Here is a 24324-nt window from a genome sequence, read left to right as displayed (position 1 = left end):
TGTCCCCATCTTTGCTAGGCTACCACGGAATCATTATTCAACCTAGTTGTTCTAAATTTACTTTTATTGTGAACACCAAACCGAGATCTCTTTTTTTGTAGTTGAAAACTTTTTTGTAGGACCCTTTTCTTAAAAGTTATAGACAATTATCTATCAAGCAGCCGAACATTGAACTAACAGTCTTAGATTTTGTTAAATTGAATAGGTTTTGGCTCGTTTTCAAATTTTACTTTTTTCATGATTATACTTTTTATATAGTCACTTTTTTTTGAAAACAATCAAGTTTACGACTAATAATCCAAGATTTTATCCAAAAAGTCAATAAGTACGTTAATTTAAGCGCTTTTACTCTGAAATTTCGAGAATTTTGTAGGGGGTCGACAGGCCGTGACGGGCCGGCCCGATTTTTGACAAGTCTGCATATAATCTTTGCACGGTTATACTACATGTGCCTTCCACCTGAACATTTCTACTTTTAAGTATGCATGTACAAGAGTACGGGGACACATGATCTAGCCCTCACCATTTTTTCTTCAACACATGTGTTGTCCATGTCTAGACAGAGAACAGTTTTTTTCATACTTGCAAACCGGGCCGGCTCCTAACTCGCTTCAAGCGCAATATTATGAGCTGAAAAATATACCAAAATGTAGATCTCGACGAGTTCTATGTCACTGATATTATACGGGCCCGATCGCAATTCGCTAATGTGCCGCGGGCCGGGAAAAAGTGCCAAAAAACGCGAAAATGGCCAAAAGAGTTAATCTAGCCCGGCCCGCAGCACATTAACGAATAGCCATCCGGTCCGTATAATATCAGAGACATAGAATTCGTCGAGATCTACATTTGGTATATTTGTCAGCTCATAATATTGCGGTTTAAGCGAGTTACGAGCCGGCCCGGTTTGTAAGTATGGTTTTTTTGCTTATGTTAAAACATGTGATTTTCCTGTTCATGACAAAAAGTGCCATTTTATTTTTTTCAGTACTTTTCTATTTTCTGTATTTCTCTATACTCGGTAACCGTACTTAAATTGACACCTCCTCCGTTTCAAACATCCGAATCTTTGCAGCTACCAAAAATGGGTAGCGAGCCCATTTCCGAGAAGAAAGTGCGTGAGCCATTCTCACGTGCGATGAAAGATGAGCCGATATCCAACGAGCAACGACTGAAAGAACTATGGCATATATTGGATCTACTAGAAATTGAGTACAAGAAAACATCGGATCTCCACACTCTTATCTCATCTGTATCCGAGTCATTGACACTTGTCTGGAAGCGGAGAGACCCCAAGTCAGAGCTGGCTCTGAAAGGATTACTGCTGATATTGGAGTACTGTTTGAGTCATGTGTTCGATGGACATTCAGTTTTCGAGGTGTTTGTGACGTCGTTGGGATTTAATACTGTCATTTTTTGGAAGTGAGTTTTTTGACGCGGTTTTAAGGGGTTAATTTAAATTTTTAGGGGAAAATATTGGAAACTTCAAAAATATATACCTTACAACCTCAAACTAGAGTTGATAGACATCGGGACACACCTACACACAGCCAGACAAAAATAGGCATAACTTTTCTCGGAGAATCTCGAAAACTTCTTTTAAGCACAGCCCAATGTCCATCGTTCATAATTGGACATCGGGACACACAGACACGCAGAAAGACCAAAAATGAGAAATCTCGAATATTCAGACAAACCAACATGCAGACAGACAGACATTAAGCTGGTAAACATTCTGATATCAGAGACATCAGGACATACAGACACACAGACAGACATTGGGTGGACATCCGGACTCGGCGATATTCATGCAGACAGACCATACAGACAGACCAGCTCTGAACATACCGTAAATACTGTATTATAACGGCATGCCGTTATATTTTTCAACTGCGTTCGAGAGAAATTTAGTGGTTTCAGAAACGGATCAAATATAAACGGGAAGACTTTTTTGGACGTTCTATTTGTGGTTCTAGAGGTTACTAAGCACGCTTCTAATCAGAACCAAGAAAAAAGACCGATAATCATATTCATAAATTCTGAGTATAGACAGGGCGCCGTTATAATACAGGTGCCGTTCAATTACATGTACCGTTATAATACAGTATTTACGGTAAGCTGACATTCTCACATCAAAAGTTCGAATTGCGGACATCCGGAATGTCGAACAGACAGACAGACAAAAATTGGAAATCAGGATTACTCTCACAAGCATAATTTCCGGAAAAAAGACTGCTCAGAAGTTTTTAGGTGAAAAATTTCAGTATTCGATTTCCAGACACTGTGCCGGCTACATCTTCGACTCAGACTTGGGTAGAGGTACCAAGTTCCGTGACGCTCTTCTATTCTCATTGACCCTCTACGACGTGAATACGGGCAAAAATCGGTTGAGGTATGTACTATTCAACACAAACTATTCTATCTTCTTATTTTTCAGAGAACTCTACGCGGCAGTCCCCGGAATCCGCAAATCGTTACTTGGAGTGAACGCCAAGCAGTTCGGTGAACGGTACCATCATTTGCAGAAGCGATTGGCAAAATACGGATCACAGTCCTCGTTGTGCAGTGTCTCGAGTGAAAGTGATGCGGAGGAAGGTATGAAAAGTGAGATTTTTCGATTTAGGAATGGACATCCGGACATTTTTGCACACAGACAGATAGACAAATTCCCCATTTCAGCATTCCACGTTCGTTCCGGAAACCATTCTGAAAGTGACGGTGAAGAAGATTCCAAGAAACCACGCAGCGGTTTAGCCACCCCACATTTCCAGCAACGTGTAATCAATGTGTCGAATGCACCGCCTGTTTCTTTGAAACGTGAAAAAACTGGGGACTGGGAGATTAAGCAAGGGTCAGGTGGACTTGTGGCGTGTGTCGATCCGGTGATGTCGAAGGATCATGAGAATTTGTGGTTGGCGAATTTGGGAATGAATATTAATGATAAGAAGAATAAGAAGTGAGTGAGGGAAGAGTAATTTGTCAAAAAAAAACGGGGTCTCAAAACCGGGACATTCTAAAACCGAGACATTATGAAACTGCAAAGTTTGACACAAAAGATTTTGAAGATCACAAAATATGAAAACTGGGTCATTTTTAAAACCAAACTTTTCATAGTCGAGACATTTAGAAACCTCTTAAACCAAGGCATTTCGAAACCAGAAAATTCAAAACCAGTCAGTTTGCAATCTACACAATTCATTAGAACAATAAAAACTTATACTAGTAAAATCTCATTAGAATGCAGGGTTTCAAAACGTCCCAGTTTTGAAACCGCCTAGTTTCGATATGTTACAGTTCCGAGGCGACTTGAGAATGACTAAATCTGCCACTATGAAACAGGTTCCGTATTTTGTGCAGTTTCGAGATGTTCAAGTTACAGACAGTTCCGGGACGTACCGGTATTGGATAACGTTTTGAAACCAGCCGTTTCGAAACTGAGACACTTGGCAACCTTAACACTTCAAAACTGTATTATAATCAAAAGAAAGCAAGAAATAATGCAAAACTATTTTATCTTCTCTCACGCTACCTTAGTTTCGTTTTTCCCGGTTTTGAAATGTTACGGCTTCAAAATTTTTTAACTTACAACAGGGTTGAGCGGAATTCCGCCTTCCAACTTCCGCCATTTCAACAACCGCATTCCGCTCAGTTTCTGATTTTCCTAAAGCTCCCACTATTCCAGACCCGGCTCCGTTGCCTCCGAATCGTTCCCCTCCACCAACACTCTCGGTCTCCCACTCATCAAACAAACCATCGCAGAAGTCTTCTTCCACGTCCTAGCCGACGATGATATGGATGCTCCAAAGAACGAAAAACAAAAGAAAGCCCGTGAGGAGATGTCTCTGCTGGGAGTGCTCAATAATTATAATCGTGGAAATTACAAGTTGAATCCAGTAGTTGTTCAAGAGGATGACTATAATGTGTACTATGGAGGGATTAGTAATGGTTTGCTGTGGCCAGCACTCCACAATCTACCAGAATACATTGTAAGTGAGTATAATGACGAGAAGATCCTCCGTGCTCATTGGTGTGCCTACGTTCGTGTCAACTACCAATTCGCTATCGACGCCGTGCGTAACAGTCGTCCACAGGACTTTATATGGATCCATGACTACCATTTGATGCTCGTCGGTATGATTATGCAGTCGTTGGATCAACATCTGGAAGTCGGATTCTTCTTGCATATCCCATTCCAACCACCTGGAGAGTTCTTTTCCAAATACTCGACTGTCGGGTTTGCAGTTCTTCGTGGGTTGTTGAGATTCACAAAAGTTGGATTCCAAACTCATAGAGACCGTACCAAGTATATCGAGTTGGTGCAGCATTATTTTGGAACCGCGAAGATTGTGTATGATAATAAGATGGATATTTATTCGGGTGAGTCTAGAAGGTTAAAAAACGGGGATTCCAGAAATGCAGACAGACAAAACCAACTTCCAAGTTCCGTACCTCCGTTTTGGTGCTTGGACATCCGGACATATAGACACACCGACCTGTGGACATCTGGACAAACTTACAAACTTACAGACAGATAGAACATTCAAAAGACAGAAATGTGTAAAGTTGTGAGCAAAACGCAATTCAGTAGGCTTCTGGGCATCCGGACATTCGGACAGACGATTTTTTCACCGAGTAGACATCCGGATACACAGATACACAGACTTTTGGACATACCGGCACACAAACAGACAAAAAACCTTGCATCTGAATATCCGGATACACCAACACACAGACAGACAAACACATATGATCGTTAACTATGAGTCGGCTGTGTAACATTGTAGTACCTATCTGAAGTGAGCATCCGGACAATTAGACAGACATAAAACCGTAGACATCTGGACACACCGACACACCAATACACAGACCGACAGGCCCTCACGGCTCTAGGTTTCTGCTATCTGTTTAGTGAAAAAGATATCCGGACACACCGACACACAGACAGAATTGCCAATCTCTCAATTTTTCAGTAACCAACGAAGGATGGACATGTTCCCTCGGCGTCTTCCCAGTCAGTATCAAAAACGACGACTTCCTGAAGTTCGTGGACCTTCCCGAAACCATCAAACTCAAAAATGACATCCGAAAACGAGTGATGGGAGACCACCCCACCCCCGACGGCCGCTTCTTTTTCTCCGTCGAACGATTCGACTACACCAAGGGAATAATGGAGAAGCTTCAGGCCTATCAAAGATATTTCGAGCGCCATCCGGATAGAATCGGGAAGGATGTACTGTATCAGATTGCGGTGACGAATAGAAGAAGTGTGGATACTTATAGAGTCTATCAGGACGAGTGTATTGATCTAGCAGATCGGATCAATCAAACCTTCAAGTCATCTGAAAACCCATCATGGAAACCGTTGATATTCCAAACCGATGGAATGCAGAGAAGCGAGTTGGTTGCTGCCTATCTCGCTATGGACATCGGAGTGGTCACCCCGAAAAAAGACGGAATGAATCTGGTAGCCAAGGAGATGTTGGTCTGCAACCCTACTGCTGGCCTCGTGCTCTCCACCGGTGCAGGCTCGGAAATCCAGTTCACTACCGCCGGGTTGTATACGGATAAGGAGAAAAACTATCACAGAATATCAAATGTGTTCGATGCCGATTCGTATTGTGATGCGTTTTATGAAGCTGCTTTGGAGAGTGAGGCGGTACGGGCGGAGCATGGAAAGAGGTTGCACGAGTTTATAATGGCCAATGATATCGAAAGATGGAGCAGCGCGTTTTTGGATCCAAGTTGGACCCATGAGGTTATAAGACCTACTCAGGTGAGCATTTTTTGTTATTTGAAAAAAGTTTTTGTCAGTAGGTTTGTCATGATGTCTGTAGTGCAGACAGTAGCCTCAAAAACTAAAACGTTGGAAATCCGGCCGCTCGGACATACAAACAGACACTAAACATTGCTACCTGTATGCATATAAACAGACTTGTCACGGGCCGGGCCGGGCCGGGCCGAAATCAAGCAAAATCTCGGCCCGGCCCGCTCGGCCCGTTTTGAAACATTTTTTGAAAAAATTTGAATTTTTGAATTTTTTTTTGACATTTTTTGAACTTTTTTTGGGAAAAGTATTGTTTTTGACCAAAACTTTAAAATTGAATCAAAATGTGATTATTTGTGATAATTTTAGCATTTTCACTCAATTTTTTCAAAAAATGTCAAAAAATTTTAGTAAAAAATATGTACCCACTTTTGAATCCGGGCCGAGCAAATTTCCGGCTCGATTTTTGACAAGTCTGCTTATAAATGTGTCTGTTTGTTTGTACAGGTGTCCGGATGTCCAAAACTCTTATTCGGAGCATTTTGATAGTAAATTTTCAAAAAAAAACTGAAATTTTTTTCAAAACTGTCTAAAAGTGACGGTCTTGTATGTATTTCCTGTTAGCCTGCTGGCATGTATGTCTGTCTGTATGTCCAGATGTCATCTGTTTCATTATCTGCCTGTCCGGATGTCAGTAGTTACTGTAGTTTTAAGAAATCGGACAAGCATAAGTGTATCATTGACTTATCTCAGGCTTGCCTTACCCAATATTTCTTTTTTTAAACTCAGTTAGTGGTGGAGCTACCCAGAAGGTGGCATAAGAAGCGAAAACCATTTTTTAAACAACTATATTCAAAAAAAGGTTTTTGCTATCCCTTTTGTTACTTTGTCAGTAGGCCCACAACTATCCTATACTAACCCTTATTCTGTTATACCCCAGTTAACTTTCATTACCGGTTGTCGAATAAGTGGCATGCCCTTCGTCAAATAAAATCATTAATTACTATCTCATAAACTTTCCTTATGTCTGTATGTTTGTCTGTTTTCATGTTAGTCGAGATGTCCAGATGTCCTAATATGTCTAAATACCATCTCCTCAGCGCTAACTCTTCCATTTTTTCAGATTGAAACCCTCGACGACTTCTTCTCCCTCATGATGAAAACGCGAAACGTCCGCCGTCAAATCGTGGGTCGAGTTCTCAAAGGGATTCCCATCCGTTCCCATTTCGCAATTTCCCTCCGGAACGCCAAAGAGTCCCTGGAACAAATCTGTAAACCTGGAACCCATACAGCTGAATTCAAGTCGAGTCCTGATTCCGATGAAGTCGCTCATTTCGAAATTGACAACGAGTTGCAAGAGTTCGAGAGAGATTTGTCGTTTATCGAGTATGTGCAGAGTGATGATGCGGATAATGTCGAGCAGTTTGTGGATGTGAGTGGAAAATATGAATTTGGGAGAGCGGGGATTTCAAAATTATAATTGAAAAAAAAAGTTGTCCTTGAAACAATAATAATTTTGGGTTCAGCACATGTGAAAAATGAAAAAAAAACATACTGTACCTATAAGTACAGAATACGTTGTCCACTGTAATACGGTATCTTGATTACTGTAGTTTTGGTCAGTGTTATTGTTATTTTAATCATGTGCAAAAATAACCTTAAAATGAAAAAAAAAAGGAAATTCGCTCTGCGATTTTTGTAAAATATGATCAATTTTGAAGATGTGTCAAGGTTCCACATATATGTCAAATTGTAATTATTTTTATACCAGAATAAAGAACAAACCTAGATCTCTATTTTTGTAGTTGATATCTTTTCTGTACGGGCGGTGCCTAGAGAGTTATGATCGTTTGAAGTAGCCTTGCTTCGACACCCAGCTCCAAGTTCCCAACTTTGACATACCGTATCTTACTAGAGACCACTTTTACAAAAAATTTGTCAATTACAAAAATGTAGTACTAGGTTTGATGTACTTAGACATATAAAAATGTCTAGAATTGAACATATCGAGATGTCGTGACGGATTCTCAAAGTTGGGCATTTTTTTTTTCGAATAAAACATTTTGTCAATTTTTTTGAAATTTTGGCTAGACCAGAACTAAAAGTTAAATAAAATGCATTGGTCAAAAAAAACAACTGAAAGCTAAACTTTACAAATCAGAAGTTTGGGTCTTGCCACGAAACCACAGTTATGTATGTACGTAGCTACAGTACTCCATCTGAAAAATCCCTGAATTTTTTTTTACACATTCTTATTTTTTAGTTTTTACTCTCTTTATTATAATACTTATTCAAAATCATGAAAAAAAACAATTTAAAGCTAAATCACACATGCAATTATCCTTAATTCCTTTTCAACAACGTCTCCACCAATGTCTCATTCGCTCCTCCTCCCACAAAAACTTCATCCGTCGAAATCACCACAGTCTCGTTGCTCCCCTTTCCATGTCCCTTTCTCATATGATGTTTGTGATGACGTGACGTCATCTGAGTGACTTCTGAATCCTCAAAGTGAATTTCTGGGAGGTCGAATACTTTGCACTTCTTGCGGTATTGCCGGCACGCGAAATGTTTTTTGTATTTCGCCGCGCAGATCTTTTGGAAGTTGAGACATTGCTCGAGTGGGGTTACTTGTGGCAGGGTCTGAAAATTTTTTTGTTTTTAGATTACTGTAGCTTACTGGCTTACTGTATTCGTAGAGTTATTGCTCTCCAACTCCGGTAGATCAAACTTCCTACAGTACTTTCTAAAAGTCTTGCAACTGAAGTGCCGTTTGTACTTTTGACTGCATTTCTTCTGATGTTTAAGACACTCGGCGATGGTTTTTGGGATTCGTGAATTCTTCTTAGACTTTCCTTTCCTAGTGATTTGTGGCAGCGGCTCACAATTTTTCTCATAGAAATAACAGTGCCCGTTGTACCCTTTCTTAGCAAGACAGTTTTCTTTAAGGTCCTCACATTCGAATGAAATTTCTGGGAGTTCTGAGGTAGAGTTGTCCTGAAAATGAAATTGTTACTTATGACACCATTCCACTTATTCCACTTACCTTAGTCTCCAAAATGTTCGCAATTTTCTCGTCCGTCATATGTCCACACCACGATGGGCACAACTTTTCGTGTTCTTGAGTCGAATTCGAGGATCCTGAGGCCTCTAGAAGTGCTAGAGCCTTGTCTGGTTTTGAGCATGCCTCACATTGACACAGTTTGATGTTACAGGTAGCGTCGGAGAAGTAGAAACAGTAGTTTGTGTCGCTGGAAATCGGGGGAATTGATTTTTTTGTAAAATATGATCAATTTTAGTCAAATTTTAGTCAAAAATGTAATTATTTTCATATCATCATGAAGATCAAATACAGACCTTAATTTTTGCAATTGACAACTTTTTTATATAAGCATTCCATAAAAAGTTATGATTGTTTGAAGTAGCTTCAACACCCTCACTGCAAGTTCCCAACTTTGACTTACCGTACCTTATTAGGGACCACCCGTATAAAAAAAGTTGACAATGTCAAAAATGAAGTACTAGATTTGATCTCCTTAAATATATAAAAGCGATTTAACTTAGGCATATCCATGATACGTTGCTCAAAATGAAGAACTCAAGCGATCATAGGTAAGTGCAAGGCTATTCCCCATTTCCCCGGTCATAACTTTCTAGGATAAAACACCACAAATTGTCAACTACGAAAATAAAGATTTAAACTAGATCTACATTTTGGTACTAAAATTGTAAAAGTTTGATTACTTTTGACATTGTAACGGGCTTTGAAGAGTTGTAAAAATGTTGAAAAATCACAAAAATTCCGAAAGTTTGTCATGAGGTCTGGAATTGTTTGATTCTTGAAATGTTTTTATAGATATTTAGCCTAAATTTAGATGTTTTTTGAACTAATCATCACAAATAGTTATAAACCGTCCAAGCTGGTTTGACGAGCTATATCTCTTCAGGGAAAATTTGACAAAAAATTTGTTAACTACAAAAATTAAGATCTAAATTTTATCTACATTTTGGTATAAAAATCTTAAAAATTCGATCATTTTTGAGAGCGTGACGGAATCGCAAAACTAGCAATTTCTTAAACCAAATTTCGAAATTTCCCAACTCACAGAATCTCACAAATATCCGCTGCGGAATCCAAATATCCAATACTTCCCAATAACAAAACCGCGAAAACCAAAAACCGTTGCATCTTTTGTTAAGATATTATCAGAAGTAGTAGCGAGCGTCGTGTCCTTGAAAATCGATTCAAAAATATTTTCTTGGTGAGAAAAAAGGAGAGAAATGAAATCGGTACGGGGTAAAACGATGGTCAATCACTCTTCGTGGCTATGACCTACTTTTTTCCCCATTTTTTTCGGAAGGGGTGGTCTTCTGAAGGTGACTGGAGAAGGGGGGGGGGGGGGGTGACTAACAAGAACTGGAGAAGAAGTGCACTTGAAAGTCAGAAGGACAAGAAGACAAAGTGAAACCACTTTTTGGAAATCTTGAGGAAGAAAAAACAAATTTTCCTATTGAAACTTGTTCGGTTTCAAGTGGTGGTCATATGGTTTTGATTTGACACTTTTTTCGGTGGAAACATATGGGACGAATTGAGAAAAAGGTTATGACGTTTTGAAACCAGAAATTTTGAAATTCGGACGTTTCAAAACCGAATTCGGGGCATTTAGAAACCAAGAAATAGGAATTTGAAGCACTTGACTTTCTCAATTCGGAGACAAATAAAAACTGAGACGTTTTGAAACCAGATATTTTTGAAACTGAGATTAAGACGCTTCAAAACCGGATCGACCCAAAATCGGGACATTTAGAAAGTAATAAATTTGAATTGGTAGCATTTAGAGCCCTTTCTCAACTAAGAAAGTAAAAATTGAGACATTTCGGAACCGGAAAATTTAGAAACCGAGATATCTCGGAACTGAAAAACTTTAAAACTGGGCCATTTAGAATCCAAGACTTTTTAAAACTAAGACACTTTGAAATCAACGAATCTTGGTACAGTAACGAGACACCTCAAAACCAAGCCATTCCTGAACCGGACATTTCAAAACCGAAACAATCCTAACAGGTACATTTCGAAACCTAATAAAACTAATACAATTCGATACTTGCTGTTTTGGAACCAAGCATTTTCAAAACCTAGACGCTTAAAAACTGAGAAATCCGGAAATTAGAAAGAAAATTGTCTCGGTTCTTAAACATTTCGGTTTCGAAATGTTCAGTTTCAAAACATCCTAACTCTCAAAGCCACCACCACGATTCTTTCTCGACTAACCACAAATCAGAATCCTCCTCCTCCTCCATATAATTCGAAATAGAAAAAAAATCATTACCCTTCCGTCCGTTTTCTGGTCAAGGCTACCCGGAAAAAGAATGTGAGCGTAGGTTGTGTCTGTAGGGGATATAAAACTTGGGTTATGCTGCAGACAACAGATACTAGGTCAAACACAAGAATGTGTAAGTGTACTTTTAAAAGTAAATTCCGGAAGGAGAAGGAGAAGGAGAGATAGGGGGGTAGACTTCATGGAATTGGGAATTGGTTGGGGAAGGGTGAAAATGATGATGACGATGATTTGAGGGGACAAGAATGAAGAAAACGTGTAAAAGTGTTCACACGATGAGGCCAGGACTACCAATACAGCCGCGCTCTATTGACATGCATTGCACATTTTTTGCGACACGGTGATTATCCGAACTTATGAGCATGCTACACCGGCTATATAAATTCCAATGTTCACCAGTCCTGGCCTGTCCCTAACTCCGGTTTCGTGGTGAGACCCAATTATAAGTATGTTTCTCACAAAAGTATTTATTTATGTGTTTACAAGACTTTTAGCTTCCTTCCAACTCATTAAACCACCAAAAATATGATTTTATAACAGTCTGAAATTTGTCGATATTTAGTCGTTTGTCATTATGTTTAAAAATCTGAAATTCCAGAAATTTTTTATATGAATCAATAGGTCACACCTTAATGTTTATTTTTTTAGTTAGCAACTTTTCTATAAAATCAATCCCTGAAGAGATATGGTTTGTCAAAATTAGATGCTCCGCACGCTTGTGGCTTCAGCCTTTCGAACGGTCATAACTTTTCAGCGTACATACAAAAAAGTTGTTAACTACAAAAATAAAACTCCTGGTTTGTTCTATATAACCTGTAAAATTGGAGTCTTCCAACTTATTTTTAGTGCTGTTACACACTTTCTAATTTTCACCTAAAATCCGACTTTTCCAAAAATATTGGTTTGCATTTCAACGTTGATATACCCCATACCTGTGACTACTGTTTGTAAAAAAACTAGAACAAAAACTACTAACCCAAACCATGGTACCTACCACCTGCTCCATTTTGGGCTCCTTTGAGTACCAGCTATGCGTCAGCGAGCGGCGCGGTCCCGATACATCAAATTCTCCTTTTGTTTATTGTCATTGTCTAGACAATGTTTCAACGCTTTTATATTTTCTGAAATTTCCCATTTTTTCAAGTACTTGCACTTTTTCTTACACTTTTCACTCTTTCATAATCCCCATATCTACACTAATTACAAGACGAAACTCTCAACTTCAAACCTGAATCCTTCCCCCTCTCTCTGCTTCATGAGCACACCTTCTGCTCTGTCTGCCCATCTCACTCGTCACGCAACTCGATTTCTGCCTCTCCCTCTCGTACACACCACACACACACACGGAGCTCTAGAAGACGTTGCTCACTCAGCGAGAGAAAAAGAGAGAGTGCTAGGAGGCTACGGTCACCATGACAACGCTCGGCGGGGGCTCTCCTCAGCAGCACGCCTTCTCTCCGCTCCTTTCTCGCTTTTCGTTGTTGCTCGTCGTGTCAATCGACGTCTTCTCCCTCCCCCATCCCCGTTTCTCCTATTTTGACGTCTTCAAAACGACAAAATGGGTCTCATGGACGTTTTAAAATCGTTCAAATCGCCCAGTGGTCGTGAGATTCGAATTCTGCTTCTGGGCCTCGACAACGCCGGGAAAACGACGATTCTCAAGCAGCTCTCATCGGAAGACATTCAACAAGTCACGCCGACCAAAGGATTCAACGTGAAAACTGTCGCCGCGATGGGCGATATCCGTCTCAACGTATGGGACATCGGAGGTCAGCGTACGATCCGTCCGTACTGGTCCAACTACTACGACAACATCGACACACTAATCTTTGTTATCGATAGTAACGACAAGAAGAGATTCGACGAGATGTGCATCGAGTTGGGCGAGTTGTTGGATGAGGACAAGTTGCGTCGGGTGCCAGTGCTCATCTTCGCCAATAAGCAAGACCTTCCGACTTCTGCCAGCTCGGAGGAAATCTCCAGAAAGTGAGTGTCCTGAATTTCGTAAGCTCAAACTAGAAATGAATATCTTGAGAGCTCTATGTTTAAGCCCACGCGTGTTGTTTATCAGAAACGTACAATGATTGTTTTTGACAAACTCTTGTCAAGACTTGCTAAGAGGTGTCTAGAGTCTAGACTTTGAAGTTCAATGAATTTTTTGGTTGGAAGTTTTTAGACTTAGGCTTAATAATCATGACAATGTCCTACACTCTTAGCCTAACTCCTAAGAAGATGAATTTGGCTGTAAGTTCTTAGGCTTAGGCTTAAAACCTTAGGCATATGTCTTAATGCTCAGATTCTGGACTTTAGGCTTAGATTCTGGTCCTTAGGCTTAGATTTTGACCGGTATGCTTAGGCCTAAATCTTGATAGTCTCAAGCGAAGGCCTTAGGCTTAGAGTCTGGTACTTCGGCTTCTATTCTGGGTCTGATATTAGAATTTATAACTGCTTAAGGCTAGACTGACTGAAAACAAGTTTTTGAAATCTCCAAGTACCCATAAAAGTGTTCAAATTTTGCTCACGAGCCGGTATGAGGAACACGATCTTCAAAGTCTTGTAACTCGGCACACTTCTCCTTTAGTTGAAATTTGAAGCCAGGCTTGAAAACCTTACGACGACGGCTTTAATTTTATCTGAGTACTAGTCCCCTGAATTCCCATAGATAAGGAATCCCATGAGCCTGTGACTTTCCGTCTCAACGGGTATAGGCTTAGCTTCCTGTGACCAGAAATCGCGGACCTCCTTGTTAGGGGCTCTTTATGAAGGGAAGAGGGTTCTCCTCCCTGAAATAGTTTCTACAAATCCCTAGGTCTTTACGCCATACACCATTTCCCGACTAACCCAACCCATCCATTCCCTTATCTCAGACTAAACCTCGACTTGCTCCGCGACCGCACCTGGCACATTCAAGCGTGCTCAGCACTCCAAAACGAGGGAATCAACGACGGCATCGCGTGGGTCGCCTCGACACTGAAGCCGACCTCGACGAAGAAGTAGACGTCAATATCATCTCGACCTTCTCACCATTCTTTTTTGTGCCCTTTTGAAAGTTCTCACTCTCATTTTTCCCTCTCACTCATTTCTGTGCATATAAAAAACGTCTATCAATAAATGGAATCTTTTTTTGAATTTGAAATGAACAAAACACCTTAAAAATGCTGAACCTTAAAATTGTATCAAGGACATTAAAAAAAATATATTGAATCAGGTTACAAAAAGTTATTTTCAGACCCTCATCAGCTCGCATCCAATTTCTATCGACACCTACAAAAAGGAAGTGGAGAATGTAAGTTATAGCCGCTATACGAAAATAAAACAGATTAATTTTTCCGGCCGCCGTCTTTCTTTTTGTTTGTTTTTTACATTTCCCTATTTCAGGCCGTCGAGCTACTCTACTCTGCCGACCACTTCCATTACTTCTTCACTGATAGGGATGGTACCCTGAAAAGTTATTCATGCAGTTACCCGTCTAGTATCCAGCCGGCCTATTCTGGAGTTATTCAGGTAGGGGAAGGGAGGATTTTCGGACGAAATATGATCTGGAATTAATCTGGCATAAACTGAAAATCCCTAGATCCAAGTCATGACATAGATCAAATCCTTCCTTAGTATAGATTAGGATAACACCAAAACTAAATCAGAGTAGTTTATATCTTATTTAGAAGAACATGACGTTTTTGAACTATTGAGTTTTGAGTATTAGTCAGGAAATTCAAAATTATAGAATTTTGTTTTCGCAATCATCTATGAAATCATTGGTTAGGCTGTAATTGAAGGTTTTTGAATTGAATGTGAGAAAAATATATGTGTTTTGGACATGATTAAGCTAGAAATAATACACCGATTGGAAAACTATATATTTTGGAAGTTTTCAGTAAAATCTGGAAATTTTCGAGGGGGTGTCACGATTTAAACATACAGTGCATATTATGCCTTCAATAGAATATTTATAAAACTTTTGAAATTTCAATTCGAAAAAAACTGAATTTCATTGAAACCCGTTTAAACGAAGTTTTCTTTAATTTTTGCGATTTCCAACTTTAAAGGCGTATATCTCCTAAGTGGGCGGAGCTACCAAAAAGTTGTCAACTACAAATATGAAGCCGAAGACATTTGCTATTTAATAGTATAAAATTTTTGACTATCCGGACGCAACATTACCCGGCAAACCTTTTGGAAAGTTTTGGTCACTGTAACTGTGGCCATTGTAACTTCCACTTTAACAATCCTTCTAATGAGCCACATAGACCATCATGCTTGTCTGCTAGAGTCAAAACACGAGTAAACAAATTTCCAGGCCCAATTCGCGCGTCGCTGCGCTCAAACCTGTGTAATCCTCACCACAGCTCCACTAATGCATATCGGAGTTCTCGATGTCTCCACTATTCCAAATGGTTATTACTATTTCGGTGCTTCCGGTGGCCGTGAATGGTTCATTGACTCCGGACACAATTTCAAGGATGAGTCGATCATGAAGGGAGAGAAGGCGGATGTGCTGGCCAGTGTGAGTTTTTAAAAAAGTCTAACTACGTCGGTAAGGTAAAACTTGTCAGGGGTCCAAACGTTGTCTTCGTTTTTCTAAAATACCAGGCCTTGAGGGCAAAAACTGAGTTTGTATTTGGAATCAGCGTTTTCTCAGCTTTCCAATGATATAGGTCACGTCCCATAACTTCACGGTCACCAGGAGGCCTTTCCTAGTAAGGAGAGTGGCTAGCTAGAAAGAAATATTCAACTACAAATGTGATCTACTTTTCATTTCCAACATTTTGAAACTATTTTCACCTCTTCAGGCCTACACCCGAATCTCCCATCTCCTCGAAGAACCCGAATTCCGTCAGTTCACCTGGGCGGGGTCGGGTCTCCAGAAGCACTACGGTCATCTGACGATCGCCTTCCAAGACGTGTACCGTTCTATCACAGAGGCTCAAGGAAAACGGCTGTACGAGGAGGTTGAGAAGATTATTAAGGATGTGGATCCTCAGGGAACACGTCTTCAGTTGGCTAGCACTGAGTTTGATATTAAAGTTTATATGAAGGTGGGTATCGTGGGCGTGGCCTATACTTTTTCATTTTCCAATTTCAGACAGAAACCGACGGCCGTGTGTTTGATAAGGGAGATGGATTGAGAATGCTGTGTGAGAAGATGCATTGTGATTTGACGGTAGGATACTGGATACTGTAGCCGGTCAAAATTTCAAAATATATGTTTTCAGGAAGGAAACGTGTTGGTTTGTGGTGACTCTTCGACGGATATCCCAATGCTTAAAGAGTGTTTGATAAGGAATCCAAAAGGAGTGTATACCATTTGGGTTACTGTAAATGATCAGTTGAAGGAGGAGGTGAGGACATCAGGATATAACGAGAGATGGACAGACAGACAGACATTGAGATAGTCTCACTTTGACGGGTCACAACTCTTCAGGGAGAGCCCGTGCCGAAAAGTGGTCAACTACAAAAATATAAATCTTGGCTTGCTATATTTGTTAAAACAAAAAAAAAATTTTATTTTAGCTGTCTGTTTTCGAAACAAATGACAGATATTCAAAGTTAAGCGTTTCACCTAAGCTTTATTTATTTACCACAATGCCAAGTTTCTGAAATTTTAATACTTTTGAATGGACTTAATTAAGATTTTTGTTTTAGAAAATTTGTTTAACATTTATCTAGCTTTGTTCCGATTAAAAGTTTCAAAAAGTTAAAAAAATGTTTTTGGGAAAAATCGGAAAATTATCAAAGTTTAAACGTTTGTAACTATGTTTGAACGCGCTCAATTTTTAAATATTTTATATAAATCAATCATTCGCATTTTGATCTCCATTTTTGTAGTTGACAACTTTTTGATTCAAATTCTCCCTCGACAGTTATAGCCTGTTAAAGGGAGCCACCGCCTCCCTCCCCCCTACCTTCCTAGCGAGCGTTTGGAGCTAGGTTACTTCCAACTACCATAACTTCCCAGGGAGGATTCGTACAAAAATGTTGTCAACAGCAAAAATGTAGACTAAGACATTTCCTATCTAATGGTACAAAGTTCGTAAAATTATGACTATTTTTGAGTTAGTGAAACTACTTTCAAGATAGTCGGTAATAAACACTGTCACAGTAAGCCTTACTAACTATAAGAAATTCAACTCCACAATCTCCAAAAACCTCTGTTTTTTCCAGGTTCGCGCGCTATGCGCCTCCTACTCCAACTCCAACGTTGCCTTCGTCTCGTGTCCAGAAGTGCTTCTCGGTGCGATGGCTCAAGCCACTATCCGCGAGATCACCATCACCAGAACCCGTAAAATGTCCCGGAATGTTGTCTGATTATGTTTTTCTTTAATTCTCTAAAAATTGTTGTTTCTGTCTGTATATTGCTAATACAGGGGGTTGGTAAGTGCGCTCTATTGACATTATCAATAGGGCGCGTCCCTGTGTTACTAATAGGTAGCCCTTTGTTTTTTTTTTAAATTTTGTATTTCTGTTGTATGGGTTTGTTGGAAGTATAGTATTTTGATTGACAAATTTCGAATTTTCAATGAAGGCTTTTTTGACATTCGGACAAACAGACAGACAGACAGACAGACATGTTATAAGAGAGGTAAGGGTGGCCGAGATTTTGCACAGCCGTCACTGTGTATACTAAAAATTCTCCAATATTACCGTACCAGGTTAGATCTTAGTGACGCGCCGGTGGCCGAGTTTTTTCACAGCCGTCACACAGCTCGGCCAGCGGCTTGCAGAACATTGTGCTGAAAATGTTCTGAACATCGGGGCATCCTGACCTCCGGAAAAACGAACAGCCATGTTATAAGTTGATAAGGCTAACGTTGTAGGGTAGGTAGCCGAGTTTTTGTGCGGCCGTCACACCGCTCGGCCAGCGATCACCACTTATGAATGAGGTATCCATACCGTGGACCTCAGGGCCAAAAGAGACAGAAATACCAGTAATCTTTATATCACTTCGAAAGTACAGTAGGCGACAGTACCGTCGCCATAATATAAGATTTCGAAAAAACTGCTGGTGAGAAACTATTAGGTGACAGAATAACGCCGCCCAGTACCATAGGACTAAACACATCAGGACATAAAATAAGGGGGATAATACTAAAGGACTAAGTACATAAGGATTGAAAATATTTGGTGACAGGACATAAGGATTAAGGATGAATGGAGCCATGACTAATGGGGAGAAAATATATGGGGATAGGAGATATGGTGACAGTATGAACGGTAATGGAACAGCTGGGGAGAAGATCCATGGGGATAACACGGAAGGGTTCAAGATCAATGGGGAGAATATATTTGGGGAAAAGATAACAGGACCTAAAACTGATAAGCCATAGACCGGGGAGAACATGTAAGGAGTGAAGACAGTGGGGTTGAGTGCAGTGTACACTGTGACATCTCCCACTTTTATAGTTCTCCCTCTTTTCACACGTTTGAATGGGTAGGCGATGTTCTCGATAGATTTCCAGAGGGATAGAAGTCTTTCGGATCTGGTGTAGTTACTGTAGGATTGCATTTCGGGTTGGTGGAGGACTGAGTCGGCGTCTAAAATAGATACATATGAATTAGTTGGGGGGTAAGGGAGGCTCGTAGTCAGAATCCTTAATAAGAACTACGCAAATCAGAACAACATCTACATCACCAGACAAAAAAAAACAGTGTATTTCGGTGTCACCTGATTGTCCGACAAACTCAAGTTTATATGGGTTGGACAGAACAAAAATAGTACATCATTTTTGTAGTTGACCATTTTTTTGTAGGAACACTATCTTTAAAGTTATAGGTTGTCAAAGTGAAAATCTCCTAAATTTCGCAAAATTTGCATTGAAATTAGTTGATTTCAGAGAGTAATGGGTTTCTTTACCTGTAACTTTCATGGTAGTGTCCATACAAAAAAATGGTCAACTACAAAAATGATGTACTATTTTTGCTCTGTCCAACCCATATAAACTTGAGTTTGTCGGACAATCAGGTGACACCGAAATACACTGTCAAAGTTGGTCATTTTCCACTGAAAACAGACAAAATTGATACACTTTTTGTCCGGTACTGTAGTTAGAATCTTACGAATTGCTAATGAAAACTCAAACTCCCGGCCTACGAGAAACTCAAACTAAATAGTTACGAGATTTGTTGTCGGGGGATCAACGAGCGTTTAAAAATCATCCACTCAAACTATGACATTTTGAAACCGGGACATTCTGAAACTGAGGTATTTTAAGGAAACTTATGTAACTCACAGAAGTGCGCGGCGTAAGGTCGCGGAAACGCGCTCCGTCGCACAACGGTTGAAACGGTGCCAGGAATTTTCACATTTATTTGTCGTATCTTTCAATATAAGCCGCGACGCGCAAGCAAAGCTACTCAAAGTTCAAAAAACAGTTTTTTAAATTCAAATCTGTTCGTTACGGACCTTACGCCTTGTACATCTCAAGAAACTTCATCTGGAGCGGCAAATACGACTCCGGAATGTTTCGAAACCAAGACATTTGGTAACCAAACTCAATAGAAATGTTAAGGTTGCCAGATGTCTCGGTTTCCAAACATCTGGCTTCGAAAACGTATCGCTACCTCAAAATGCGTGGAAAAACGTTATTTTTATGGTGAAATTACATTAAATTTCGAAGTGTCTTGGTTTCGTAACGTCTTAATTTTTAACTGTCCAGTTTCAGAACGTCTCAGAAGTTGAAAGGTTGAAAGTTCAAAAAACATGGTTTCCGACGTTTTGATTTCTACCGTTCTATTGAAAACCGCGATGTACTTGAGCTTGAAATTATTTGAAAGTTATATATTTTTAAAGCTGAAATTCCAAGGATTCTGAATATCTCTTCAATATTTTTCTAGCGCCATAACTCACTGAGATAGAAGGGTCCTAAAACTGTCAGGTATTTTTTTAAACAAAAAAATTCTACTACTTGTATCTCGCCAAATTTTTATTCTTTTCGAAATTTAAAAACTGATTTCGAATCTATGTACACGACCCCTTCTCCCCTATCCACTCACCATATTTCCCAAAAAGCTCCGTCATCTGCGGCATCTCCAACATCGAGAACCCGATCTCCTTTAAATCCGTTTTCTGCTCTCTGCTCAACGATTTCTCCAGTTGCTCGAAATCTGTGCTCATTTTATCTGTAGCCGACATCACCGCCTCCTTTTCTTCCTTATTTGAAAACTGTTGCTTCTCTGGATTGAGAAGTTTTACCATCTGAAAATTCTTATTGTCGAGGGTCGCTTAACATTGCCGATTTTTTTCAAAAAAACTGTAGAAATGGCCTAGAAGCCCTTAAGCCTCTCTAGAAAATCATTTTAAGGTTTTCTAGGCCACAGGACCCATTTTCACGATTTTATGCTTATTTTTCAGCCATTTTCGATCTGATAATGCAGGAACCGGAATTTCAGGATCAGGGGTACTGTACCTAGATCCAAACTTTGGGATCGTTGGTACTGTATCTAGATCCAAGTTTTAGGATCGAGGGTACTGTATCTAGAATCAAAATTTAGGATCGGGGATACTGTACCTAGACCCTAACTTTAGGATCGGGGGTACTGTATCTAGATCCAAGTTTTAGGATCGGGGGTACTGTACCTAGATCCTAACTTTGGGATCGGGGGTACTGTACCTAGATCCAAAGTCTTACTTTCATTGCTTCATCCAGAATCGGTCGTGTTCTAGAAATTTCCATAAGAAATGCCAATAGCTTGTCTTTCTCCGATTTTTCAAACGAGGATTTTTCGATAAGCTGAAAAAAATTGTTGATCCACATGTCCACCAGTAAAAACCTTACATCCGGAATCGGGAAGTACTGCTCCTCCACGTCATCTTTATAAAACGGAAAAATCGATGGTGACAGTATACCCCGTGTAGTCATAGGAGATAACGGAGCTATCCGCGGGCTCAATATCCTCGCATTGATCCCAGTTTTTCGATTTCCAGTTATACTTGATATCAGTTTCAGACCATCTTGAATCAGCGGGTGGTTGATTTGAACGGGAATCTGAAAAAAAAAACAATTTGATGGGAAAACACGTGGTGAAGGGACTCACACCTCCAAATCGTCGTCCTCCGGCGAGTTACGGTCGTCTTCTAGGACCAGGTCATAGGCGCGGTGTTTGATGGTACGGTAGGTGGAGGCACGACTTTTTTCCAGGTTTTTGTTCATTCTGGAAGTTTTACAGTTATGAAACAATGTCTATATTATTATCGTTTCGCGATTTGTTACCGGGTTGTGTTAAAGTCTCGCACCGAAAATTTCTTACTGTAGTTACTCGTAAAATTGACAAGTCAAAAAATTGGGAAAAACAAATCTAGTTTTTCTCTATTTTTGTCTATTTCCCTGAAAACCCATTTCTATAAAACTACAGTAAGCCAATTTCGCTGCGAGACCTCCAAAACCCGTTCATCCATAATCCAGGGAAACCCTCTGACTATCTAAGCAAATTAGATATCTTATGCACCCAAAATCAATTTCAATCCGTTTAGATAATTAAATAAACCCGATTCTAATTTCTGATTCTGACACGACACAACCCGACTAGATTCTATTATTCTATGTTTTTATTATCATGAGAGACAAAAGGTGTCATGCGAACAGATACTAAGAACCCCCCTGTTGTGTTTGTGTTATCATTGGAACAAATCACAACGATATATAATTTGAATTCCCGCGCGCGCGTAAGCTTTATAGGTTTAGCTGGATTGTTCAGAATGTTGCTTGTGATCCGGATATCTGAGGGTAGTGAGGTTTTCGTGTTTTGTAGGTGAGAAGCCTTGAAGACAAAGATTAGTAATAAGGTATGGATTCTAACAGCATTCAATAGTTTTTTAATCGAAATGCGCAAAATTTTGTAGCTCGATTGTTGTTCCGCGGGCCGGACTAGAATTGTTTTTTGGTATTTTTTCCCGTTTCGCAGCACATTAACAAATAATGATCCTGCCCGTAGAAGGTAATCGAGATATAACTCGCCGAGATCTACAATTTGGAATATTTTTCAGCTCATAACATTGCGGTTTAAGCTAGTTACGCGCCAGCCCGGTTTGCAAATATGCTAAACAACAGTATGATGTTGTTGGGATCCAATTTTTTCAATTTTTCATTTTTTCAATTTGACATTTTTCATGATTTTTAAGAATTTCTTCTTTATTTTGTCGAAAATTTGGCTTTTTCTCGAAAAATATTCAAAAAAATTCAAAAATTCGGAAAAATTTGTTTTGAGTTTTGGCGCAATTATCCGGGCTTTGACAAGTATGCTATCAATGATTACTGTAGTAGGTTTCAATAGATATTAAGCTGTCAAGTCTTCCCAAACTTACAGTAATCCAAGAAAGGCTCGTACAAAAAAGTGGTCAAATTTGATTTACACACTCTATATTTTTTTTTAATTCTGGGATGATTTAAAATACCGTGACACAATCTCGAAGATTGTCTATTTTCACTAAGAAGTTAAGTTTGAGCCGGGATTTTACAAGTCTAGCTGTTCATAATTACAGTATATTCAATTCTGCGTTTTGATCTCTTAACCACAATAGGCACTTTGATCTGAATCTTTTGTTTTAAAAACTTGCCACCGCCACCATTTTTTTATCTCACACCTAGATCTGTACACTACAAAATACCCTATTTTCCAAATGTCTCCCCCAATCAGCCCAGTCCTACAAAATACTCAATTTTTCGTCTGTCGTATCAAATTCTCCATCCAAAAGCCTCACCTTTTCATCCTTCGAAACGTGGAAGCCCACTTCTCCTCTGCTTCCGATGACGTCGTGTTCTTCAGAAGTGTCAGGAGGAGATTCGAAAATTTTGAGATTGGACTGGATGGAGGGTCTTTCAGGTTGTATGAGGATTGAGTTTTGATCTGAACTGGGCGACATCTGGAATGACAGACAAACAGACAGAGTGACACTTACAAAAAATCGATTCTCATCTTTGAACCGGTAACTCCTTTTCGTTCGTTTCTTCACTACTATTTCCTCCTTGCTGACGCCCCCGCGGACTAACTTTTTCCTCTTCCATCCCAACTTTTTCAACTTCATCTCCTTCATTTTCGCGGCCGTCAAGCATCTGGCGACACTCTCCAACTCTTCTGATTTCGCTGTGCACTCCACTTTTTTCAGACATGACAGAAACTTTTTGGAGCTCATTAAAAATTAAAAATCATGAGGAGAGAGGGGACGGGGACTCACCAGAATCCAGATTTTTGAGCACAGACTTCCCGAGTTGCACCATTAAACGCTTCAAGGAGTAGCCGTACCAGTCGTAGTGGAGTTTCGCAAGTTTTTGTTTTTCGGGGATGGTTAGCAGTTGAGATCGGAGGGATTCTGAAAAAAATATAGACATCCGGATATACAGATACTCTACAATCTACATTTTTCGCAGTTTTCAGTTAAAATATGACAATTTTCGGTGAAGCACTACAGTAACTCGGATTGTTCTTGGTTGTCAAGTTTTGTAAGGTTTGTAGATCAAAAACAGAGCTTCATTACTGTAGTTGACAATTTTTTGCACGGGCCCTCCCTGAGAAGTTTCAGGGATACTCCCTTAGGCCACCCATAACCTTCTAGAGAGGGTCCGCACCAAAAACTTGCAACTACAAAAATAAATTTCTACTTTTGGCCTTCAAAACCTATAAAATTTGAAAACCTGAGGACAATCAGGAAAAGGCACTGTTAAAGTCGCGCATTTTTAATGGAAAAGTGAAAATTATGATTGTTTTTTTCCTAAAACGCGCTCTGTCGCACAACGGTTGGCACGGTGCCAAAAAAGATTTGTCTGCGTGCCAAATTCAAAGTTTTCGTGTCTTTCAATATAAACCGCAACGCGTACGGAATGCGACTCGGAAAAATTTACGCCTCGCACTGCTGTCTATGTGAAAATGAAAATACTGTAATACCCGCGTAAAGTTGCGTTGGAAATTCAACAATTTCGAAAAATTTAGACAAATATTTTATTTGCCCCTTCAATGCAAATGAGCGAAATTTAGGAGATTTTCATTTTACAACTTATAACTTTCAAGGTAGTGTTCCTACAAAAAATGGTCAACTACAAAAATGATGTACTATTTTTGCTCTGTCCAACCAGCCCTTTCTCAAAAACCCAAAAAATCCAAAAAAAACCAAAAATTCTCCGCAGTCAGCAGGATTCGAACCTACGCGGGCAGAGCCCAATTGATTTCTAGTCAATCTCCTTAACCACTCGGACATGACTGCACAGAAGAAAAGCGTCTCGCGGGGCGTATATT

At 39.8% G+C, this 24324-nt stretch overlaps 4 protein-coding genes across 4 annotated transcripts; 2 read left to right on the top strand and 2 right to left on the bottom strand.

The window, feature by feature from the left end:
- Positions 1-1081: 1081 nt before the first annotated feature.
- GCK72_004654 (uncharacterized protein) lies at positions 1082-7296 on the top strand (the record flags this gene model as incomplete). Its single annotated transcript, XM_053724813.1, has 8 exons — positions 1082-1419; positions 2276-2389; positions 2435-2592; positions 2677-2953; positions 3680-4374; positions 4968-5770; positions 6885-7193; positions 7288-7296. 8 exons carry the CDS (start codon positions 1082-1084, stop codon positions 7294-7296), a joined length of 2703 nt encoding a protein of 900 aa, XP_053589007.1.
- An 808-nt stretch (positions 7297-8104) lies between these two features.
- On the bottom strand, positions 8105-9950 carry GCK72_004653 (uncharacterized protein; the record flags this gene model as incomplete). The annotated part of the gene is made up of 4 exons (XM_003104179.2): positions 8105-8404; positions 8450-8758; positions 8808-9012; positions 9868-9950. 4 exons carry the CDS (start codon positions 9948-9950, stop codon positions 8105-8107), a joined length of 897 nt encoding a protein of 298 aa, XP_003104227.2.
- Positions 9951-12658: 2708 nt separating this feature from the next.
- On the top strand, positions 12659-17406 carry GCK72_004652 (uncharacterized protein; the record flags this gene model as incomplete). Its single annotated transcript, XM_003104287.2, has 9 exons — positions 12659-13086; positions 13968-14058; positions 14330-14386; positions 14479-14604; positions 15398-15604; positions 15891-16136; positions 16184-16261; positions 16314-16439; positions 17263-17406. The coding sequence occupies 9 exons, from the start codon at positions 12659-12661 to the stop codon at positions 17404-17406; spliced, it is 1503 nt and encodes a 500-aa protein (XP_003104335.1).
- Positions 17407-18114: 708 nt separating this feature from the next.
- GCK72_004651 (uncharacterized protein) lies at positions 18115-23227 on the bottom strand (the record flags this gene model as incomplete). Its single annotated transcript, XM_053724812.1, has 8 exons — positions 18115-18150; positions 18203-18633; positions 20092-20293; positions 20727-20828; positions 20874-21083; positions 21135-21249; positions 22796-22957; positions 23085-23227. The coding sequence occupies 8 exons, from the start codon at positions 23225-23227 to the stop codon at positions 18115-18117; spliced, it is 1401 nt and encodes a 466-aa protein (XP_053589006.1).
- Between the last annotated feature and the right edge of the window lie 1097 nt (positions 23228-24324).

The sequence above is a fragment of the Caenorhabditis remanei genome, chromosome II (genome assembly GCF_010183535.1).
Source record: "Caenorhabditis remanei strain PX506 chromosome II, whole genome shotgun sequence".
NCBI lineage: Eukaryota > Metazoa > Nematoda > Chromadorea > Rhabditida > Rhabditidae > Caenorhabditis > Caenorhabditis remanei.
The sequence above is the reverse complement of the archived record's forward strand: the minus strand, read 5'-3'. Positions and strand labels throughout refer to the sequence as shown.